This window comes from Lepus europaeus, chromosome 12 (assembly GCF_033115175.1).
Source record: "Lepus europaeus isolate LE1 chromosome 12, mLepTim1.pri, whole genome shotgun sequence".
Lineage (NCBI taxonomy): Eukaryota > Metazoa > Chordata > Mammalia > Lagomorpha > Leporidae > Lepus > Lepus europaeus.
This window is the reverse complement of record NC_084838.1, coordinates 38,847,880-38,857,054: the sequence shown is the minus strand read 5'-3', so window position 1 is coordinate 38,857,054 and position 9,175 is coordinate 38,847,880. Positions and strand designations below refer to the sequence as shown.

Genomic DNA, 9,175 nt, shown 5'->3' with positions numbered 1-9,175 from the left:
CAAATGACCTTCTCAGGGATTTTTCAGCCTAAGACTACTCATCAGGGTGAGAACTTCTCCAGGAAATTCAGAAATCCTGGGGTACTGGAAGCATACCATAATGTCACCAGGGACCAAGAAGTTAACAGTGTGTGTGGACACAGGAGTGGTAGGTAGTGGGGTTGAATAGGAGAAATCCTGCCCTGCATAAAGGTGTTCAAATTCAGATTTTCATAAAACACTCTTTGAGCCAAACATTCAATCAAAGAACCTGTAATCAAAATTCTTGCCAATAACCTGCCTCCATGAATAGCCCATATGCTATAAGCTCTGGAAACCCAGTCTTGGACAGAGCTCCAGAAGTGGCCTCCACCATGTGCCTGAATGGAGGCTAACTTTACAATCTCTTCCCACTCATCTAAAACTGTTATTTAAAATGGCAGCAGCTTTTCCCTTTCCTTGACACAACTTACATGAGCCTCTTCCATCATTGCCTGTGACATCAAAGATCTGTTTCCAAGACAACAGTATGGTGTCTGCCCTATTCTCTTCTGTTTTCAGTTATCTTCCCAGTACAGATGATGTAGTTCATGGGGTTCCTCTGACAGAGCACTTTTTAAGTGCATGCAGTATGCAAAAAAGACTCAGTTATCCGGGAATGGGCAACAGACTATTGTAGGAATAGAGAGAATGGAGCCATCAGGGTGTAGGAAATCGAGAGCAGATGAAAAGGTGTATGATGCCTGTGACTCAGGCACTTCCTCTCCAGACTTTGCAGCCCATATGGACATCAGATACCCTTATCTGAACACTGAGTCACCATAAGAATTTCTCTAGGACAGATAAAGACCTGTGATATGATGCCTGGCTTGTGAAACAGAAGGGTTTTGTGATGCAGTCCAGCGGTGTGGATCTATCTTCTGTGATGCAGAGATGACAAGATCTAGAATCTGGAGGCATTAGGTTCCAAGACCCTGGAAGCCTAGGAAGAGGGAGGGCCAACGAGGTGTAGACCATGTGGATTCCTACTTTTATTCTGTGGGATGTTGGATATCCCTTATGTGCCTGTGGATCCATCTTCATTATTGGATTAATTATTTGGCAAGTGAAAAAGAAACGCCAAAAAATAAAGTTGGGCCTCACAGGAGCTGTTGCCTGGTAGGGAAATACTATGACTATGATTGAATTGATAAGTCTCAAAAAATATTTTATCAAACCTTTTTTTCTCTTGATCTGCCCCCACCCCACCCCCTACTCCCCTTTTTAAATGGAAGTTTCCTCATTGAGTTCCAGGGTATCTCCCAATTCGGCTGATTGTTCTGGTCGGTGGCCATTTAGGGCCTCTAATGGCTGAAATCTTCGGCTATTAGAATCACCCAACCCTTAAACTGTTCTACTTTTCTTCCTGTTGTCATCCTAAACTCCCTAAGAAGTTGTCCATGGAATGGGGGTGGGAGTATGGAAGAGCCTTAAAGTGAGTCAGAAGTAAGAAGAGAAGGGAACTGTTGGGAGTAAAAAGGGTCAAGAAAGAAAAGGTGAGAGTATATAAAGTTGGGATACAGGAAAAAATTGGAAAATCTTTATGAGTTTTGTTTCATTTTATACATGAAAAGAAAATGGTGCCCCAGTTTTACTTTCTAATGTTTTTGTCTTTAAGCATCACCAAAGAACCAAACAAAAGCCTAGAGATAAAGCAAAAGGTAAAGTCCTGATCTCTTCTCTGAGTCCCTTCTACTGTGGGTGAGGTTCCCCCGGATCCTGGGCCTCTAGGACCCCTCGTACCAGAAGCCTGGTGCCTCTATTCACTGAAACTTCAATAACCCCAAATAACAACTTCTTACAGAAACTGAGTAGGAAATCAGAGCATTCCAAAATTCTCTGTCTTCCTCTCCTGAGATTAAAGAATGAGGAAGAGGCTGGCGCCACAGCTCACTAGGCTAATCCTCCGCCTGCGGCGCCGGCACTCCGGGTTCTAGTCCCAGTTGGGGTGTCAGATTCTGCCCCGGTTGCTCCTCTTCCAGTCCAGCTCTCTGCTCTGGCCCGGGAGGGCAGTGGAGGATGGCCCAAGTGCTTGGGCCCTGCACCTGCATGGGAGACCGGGAGGAAGCACCCGGCTCCTGGTAGCGGCCATTAGGGGAGTGAACCAATGGAAGGAAGACCTTTCTCTGTCTCTCTCTCACTGTCTAGAACTCTACCTGTCAAATAAAAAAAAAAAAAAGAAAAGAAAAAGAAAAGAAAAAAGAATGAGGAAGTATGGCAGAGACCTTTCCTGGTTGATTTACTAGTTTTACAATCCTGTGGAAGTCACTTTATCTCTGTCTTGTTATCCACAAAATAGGCATAACACCAATGATCCTGCTTTGTTCACAGTGTTGTTGTGATAGTCAAAACAGATTAGGTATGGGACAACACATTGTAAATGGCTAAATGTACACAAATGGGACTTAGAGCACTGGTTTTTGGAATTTTTCAGTCCCCTCAAGTTAGCAGCCTTCAGCTTCCTATTCGATGTCCCTGAATCTCCTCCTATTCTACCTAAAGCTGTCTCCTGGTTCCTCAGCAAAGAAAACTTCCCAGGAAGAAGCTGAGAAGCTGCAGAAGTTGATCTCTGTCATGAAAAGGTGATCTCTTGCTCTTTGCAATTTCCCAACTCACAGCTGGGCCTGTAATGATAGCTCTGCTTGGCCTGGGGCAGGGAGGAAGGAGGGATAATGGCTGGGAGGGACACACACACACAATGCAGGCTGGTTACCAGGATAGAATGGAGCTGACATAGTTCAGGAGCGAAGGGTCACCCAAGTCTATGCTAGTGTCACAGTGGTTCTGGAATTCAGGATTTGATTAGTGCATCATTTGTAAAAGACACTACATAAGGCTACACTCAGATATGAGACAAGGCCTCCAATCAAGAGAACGGGTCGTGGCCGGCACCATGGCTCAATAGGCTAATTCTCTGCCTTGCGGCACCGGCACACCAGGTTCTAGTCCCGGTCGGGGCACCAGATTCTGTCCCGGTTGCCCCTCTTCCAGGCCAGCTCTCTGCTGTGGCCAGGGATAAACTAGAGTGTCAATTTGTTGGGTCAACAACAAGAGCCACTGTGCACTTGCTCCTCATGTGGGATCTCTGTCCTTAATGTGCTGTACATTTTGATTTAATGCTATAACTAGTACTCAAACAGTATGTTTCACTTTGTGTTTCTATGTGGGTGCAAACTGTTGAAATCTTTATACTAAATTGATCTTCTGTATATAAAGAGAATTGAAAATGAATCTTGATGTGAATGGAAGGGGAGAGGGAGCGGGAGAGGGGAGGGTTGTGGGTGGGAGGGAAGTTATGGGAGGGGGAAGTCATTGTAATCCATAAGCTGTACACTGGAAATTTATATTCATTAAATAAAAGTTAAAAAAAAAATAAAATAAAAAAAAAAAAAAGAGAACGGGTCGTCATCGTCATATCCTCGTTAGAGCTACTCCCGTTCAAGGACAGACTCCTGAATCTGGCTGACTCTGCTGACACTGCCTCTTCTGGTTCTGTCTTCAGGGAGCCAGTTCCTGAGACAGACCTCAGAAAGGAGCCTATCATCTTATCCTGTCCTTAAGATCTGTGGAGAACAGGATCTGTTCTCAAGAGATGCTGGGTACAGAAGCAAGAACACCAAATACCCCCAGGATGCAGAGATCCCACAAGGCCCTCATTTTCCACAGTTTGGATGTCCTGAATACCAGGCTCAGGCTTTCTTTGCCTAAAATGAAACTGATCCAGCTTCTGCCTGGCAGTATTTCTGGTGATGGCCCACCAGATAACCACTTGGCCGATTCCTTTCTCCTAGTGTAGCTGTTTGACAAGGTCAGCAGAAAAGCGATCCCAACTCTAAGTCCTCTCTGAGGAGCATGCCAACACATGGCTTGTTTGAGACTTTCTCCAACAAGCCCTAGACTCTCAGTCTAGCCTATCGTACCTTGCCAAATGGTATTTTGTTAAGAAGAGAAGCAGAAGGGTAGGTGCCCAGAGGGTACAGGCCCTAGGTCTTGCAAGACTAGAGGAGGGCAATGTCTATGTCCAGATCACACTCTTCTAAGGGGCAGATGTCACTCCATCACTGACAATTGCCATGTTTCCCTCCCCAGCCAGGGCTGGATTCCCGAGGAAGAAAGTGTGCGGCGGCTCCTGTGTGCAGATCCCTGCTGCCCAGTCTGCAATTCTGTGGCTCTAGAGATTCATCGGTTGCTGGAGGGTGGGAACAAACAAGTCTCCCCAACTTTTTCGGTGCCATCACAGGGCTCTTCTTACCTAGAGATGGTCTCCACATCTAGTGTGTCTTTTGATCAGAGTCAGGATCTACATTCTGAGCACTCTGGAGAGCTTTCACTGCCATCTGGCCCCACACGGTCACGATTAGTAGATCAGAAATGTTTAACTCGGTCAACTTCCAGGTTAACTGGTACAGCAAGCATTCAAGACCATTGTGTTGATCACCACAAGCATGGGAAGGGATTTAAAGTTCCCGACATGGCCCAGGATGTGGGAGCTCTCTCTTCTTCAAGTCCTGATGAACCTGGGATTTCTGTGAAGAAGCAGGAGAGGAAGAAGAACAAAGTCACAGCTGTCCAGGAGAATAAAGGTCAGCAGCCCTTAAATTCTAACTAGGTTCCCTTTCTGTCCCTGAACCCATAACTACTGAACCCAAAATGACCCCTATGACCTTGCTTTCCTTTTATGTGTCTAAAAGGCCCTGATGTATAATGGCATTTCCACACTTGAGGGCTTCCCAGAGCTGTGAGGGAGGTCCTGTGGCAGCTTTACCATACCATTGTCAATATTTTCAAAGGTTGGAGAACAACCAACCAACCATTTGTTTCATCCTTAATACCACTTCTAAGGAAAGTTGAAATATAGGCTCTCATTCCCATTTACTCTGGGCTTCATGGGAAGCCAGCAAGTTCACTCAAGCATTCTCAGTTTTCCATAGTGAGACCCTTGGTCTGCCTCTAGAGATCTCTTCAGGGAGCCCTGGGCTCTTTTACTTCAATGATTTCTTCTTCATCTCTGTACTGCCTAAAATTTCCGCCCATCTTGGTTAGTCCCACCATCTTCCCTATACCCTCTAATTCAGGTTTCCTACTCAGTCGTTGACAAGCTCATATCAATGTCCAATTTCTGACTCTGCCCAAGAATGAGGCCTTGGTGTAGCACCTGCTGGAGAGGCAGTTCCAGCTTCAGTGTGGCTTGCCAACTGTTGACCGCTGATCTCAGTGGATGTAAAGAACCACTCAACATATGCCTTGAGCCATGTTGTAGCCCATCCCACTAAACCTAGGAACCTCTTTGAGGGGGAAGCCCATTTCTGTCCTCAAGAGAGAGGCTGCACTCTCTTGGAGTATGTCCAGAGATTGCTGAAACTCCACCTCCTGAAGTGGTTGGAATGATAGGTTGATTTGTCATTGCTGGGGCCTGCCCCAAAATATCTAGCAGTCTGTCCAGTTGTTTGTTCCCTGCCTACCCAACCCCTTCCCTAGGGCTATGCTACCCTAGGGCAGCACAGCCCTGACTTGTGTTAGTCTCCCACACACTATAGCCCTGGAGGCCAGTGAGGATGGTGCCCTGACTTATCCATTGTGGCAGCAAGGCCAGTCCATAGTTGCTTGCTCAGGCCAGGGCAATGTTGCAGAACCACAGAGTCTACAAATGTAAGAATATCTGCCAGGGCATTGTCTCTGCCCACACTTATAGGTGCTGAGACTGCAAATCACTAGGTTGGCAGCATTCCAGGGGCCCTGGAAGCAACTTGGTTCCCTTGTCTTCTGGAAACCTGGAAGCAGCATTCAGCTCCTTCACAAATTAGAAGTGACACTTGGAATACTGACAGGCCTTGACGAGCAGCAACAGGCTGCACCATATGCTGTTACTTATGACCCTGAGCTGCCTGGGCCCAGTCCCAGAAACCCTTGAGAAATGAACACAAGTTTTACTCTTCCTGTTAGGGTTGCCTGCTCTCTGTTATGTGGCTCTCCCAAGAGTCATGACCCTGGTAATCACTAACCAATCTGTAATCACATGGGCCCATCGGAGCCTCTGACTCAATTGCATATGAACAAGAATGTGTAAGTCCCGGGCCATGCATTCAAGATGCCAGTGAAACTTTTGGATACAGTGTACAAGGGGTCTGGAGTGAAGTGAACAGAGATGGTGCCTGTAGACAGTCAGACAGATCCTGACCATCCTCAACCATGTATTGTACCCTTCTTGGCCAAACTGAATTTCTGCCAGAAATATAAATTCCTAGAGATGTATTTTGGAAGTCCTATAAAGATGGAGGCATCCAGAGAACAAACTGCAGCCATCCCAAAGAACATCTACCTAGGGGTACTTTAGGAGTCCATAAACTAAGGGAGAGCATTGCTCTAGGAACTCCCTCTCCCACCAGGCATCCCATGTGTCCCAGAGTCAGAATGGGTCCACCTAAGAGAACAGTTTGCAGTGAACTAAAGATAGTAGAGTAGCACCTAGTTCTAGAGCAGTATGCTACAGTTCTGCCAACTGAGATCTCACAACTCAGTGGGGACATGACAGAGGCACTAGTACTGTGTGTTCAGCTAGAGATCAGAGTGAGCCCAGCCTGGAGGGTCCCTGAACCCTTTAGCCCAGGCCTTTGCAAGGGTAAGGTAAGTCCCCTCCCTAGCACAGAAAAGAGAGGACTCAGTGAAATTCAAAACAGCAGGGAATCACAGGGGTGGGGGGTGCAGGCCTGAGGTTCTCTCCAACCTGATAGGATAGCCATTCTGTTGAAACTCAGAGGCAACAGGAATGCTTCCAAGTAGAACCCCAGAATCCCTGACTTCCCAAATGTGCATCTCTGGACTCTTTCTTGGGTAGATCTTTAGTTTGGCCAGATAGTTGCAATGAGTGAGTAGATACTATCTATCAACTATCTCCATCCTCTCAGCTCGCTTTTACATGCTAGGACCTTCATCTGCTTCTCCCTTACCTTGAGTCTGCAGAATCCCGGGGGGTTGCTTGGGACAAAAGGATCAGATGAAAATGATCTGCAAGTCCTTTAGACTAAGCTGAACAATATCAACCAAAGATTCCTGAGATCGCCAGACCTGGGGTGCCTTGGTCTTAAAGAGCCAGACTTTATAGGGCCGATGTACTGGGCCATCATTTGCTGGACCAAATATTGCAAGTCCAGTCTTTGAAGAGGGTATATTTTTAGGTAAAAACTTTCAGGGTCAAATGTTTCAGGGCTAAGTCTTTTTTTTTTTTTTTTTATTAAACTTTTATTTAATGAATATAAATTTCCAAAGTATAGCTTGTGGGTTACAATGGCTTCCCCCCTCCCATAACTTCCCTCCCGCCCGCAACCCTCCCCCCTCCCGCTCCCTTTCCCCTTCCATTCATGTAAAGATTCATTTTCAATTCTCTTTGTATACAGAAGATCAATTTAGTATATATTAGGTAAAGGTTTCAACATTTTGTCAGGGCTAAGTCTTATGGGGTGAAGCTTGGCAGGGCCCAAATTTGCTGCAGGGCCATACTTCCCAGGGCCTAGAGTCGCAGGGTTTTTCAGGCAGCCTTTACTCATAAGAGCTCCAACCCTTCCAGAAGCTCCAGTTGACTTGGAAAACAAGATGACTCTCTTTTCACACTGGATTAACCCTGAAGTGAAAGGCCAAAGGCATGAGGAATCCATCATCCCCAGTAAGGCTGAGACAACGACCAAAGCCAAGACAAAAACGGTTGAGAAGAGCCCAATCCCCACTAAAAAGCTTGTGCGGGGACCTAACGTGGAAAAGACAACAGTGGGTCCTGGGGCCCAGTGTCCCTCTACTAAGAAGGAGGGCATGAAATCTGATGCCCCAGCTGCCCACAAAAGCATCTTCAGTAACTTTCCTTTAAAATCTGCCAATCCTGTATCCTGTGTCATTCCCGCTGCTGCTCCAAAATCTGTCCTCAACTGATTTGTGCCACCCAAGCGGGAAATCTACCCCAGGTCTCAACTCTCACCTCAGCAGAAGACACTGGTTTGCATGCAGAGACTCCCCATTCCAAAGAAAAGGAGTTGATAGGTTCCCACACCTCTGCATCCCCCTGAAAAAACGTTGTCATCACCATTTCCATTAACACACAGGTGAGGCAAGGCATTCTCCAAATATACTCTCTACCTGTAAGCAAACAGCTGTTTGTGTCTCCTTATTTTCAGTACGGTATATGATGCAGAGGGCAGAAGAGGTTGAAACCTCTTCCGTGTGGGATAGGAATTTAAATGCACTTTTCCTTTCTGATGGGTCAGCAACCTCATCCTGGATTGCAGATAAAGTGGCTTGAGCAAAGAAATGCTGTTTAAGGTGCATTGAAGGTAAAGGTCAGGCTTGAATGCCATCGTGGTTATCTGTGGTGTGCTTTGGCCCAGAAGAGCAAATGTGGATTTGATGATGGTAATAAGAATTAGTAAGCAGGAAGCCAATGCAGTTTTCCTACACACAGAATTTACTGATGACCTCTATATATGCCCACTATGTGGAGGCAAAGTTTTTAGAGTGCCACAGGTCTCCCAACTTGAGGAGATGCTTTCTGTTTATCAAAAACATAGTTAATCTGACAGATATCACAACCAAGGGATAGACTCTCCTCAGTCTTTTCCCTGACACTGTTGAGACATTGAAGGGAAGTCCACCTGGAAACCTGCCATAGCCCTGTTGCCTATTCCAGCCCTGTCTCCCCCAACCTCCCAGCTGTATGTAATAAAGACCTACTAGAATGAAAATCAGCTGGGCAAGAGGTCGCCAAAAGGATCACAATAAAAATGACTTTGAGCTGAGTCTTGCATTCAGCAATTCATATATTCAAGTACTTACTGTGCCAGGCACTAAGCCAGACAGGGAGACCACAGTGAACAACACACGGGCCTTCCTCTCTTGGAGTTCATGGACTGTGGGGTAGAGAGAAGTTATAGGAAGTCATTGGAAGCAGTTTCACTGGAGCTGGGTAGGGGACTAGGTGAGTGTACACAGGAGGGCACTTAATCTCATTGTGCGGGTGGAGAGGTGGGGGTGTTCATTGTGCGTTTTCTGGAAGAGGTGCTGTGTAGGCTGTTTCCAAGCATGAGCCTGAGTGAGGCAGGCAGGAAGCAGCATGGAGAGAGGCTTCCCCAGGCTGGGAACAACACAAGCAAAGGCAGGGTGTCAAACAAATGGC

At 46.4% G+C, this 9,175-nt stretch overlaps 1 protein-coding gene across 1 annotated transcript; it reads left to right on the top strand.

Moving 5' to 3' along the window:
- Window positions 1-994: 994 nt before the first annotated feature.
- On the top strand, window positions 995-8,305 carry LOC133770959 (protein SPATA31F3-like). Its single transcript, XM_062206734.1, is given in 7 exon segments — window positions 995-1,112; window positions 1,115-1,137; window positions 1,637-1,679; window positions 2,540-2,600; window positions 4,108-4,601; window positions 7,583-7,861; window positions 8,181-8,305. Coding segments are annotated over 7 exon segments (1,143 nt in total).
- Window positions 8,306-9,175: the final 870 nt, after the last annotated feature.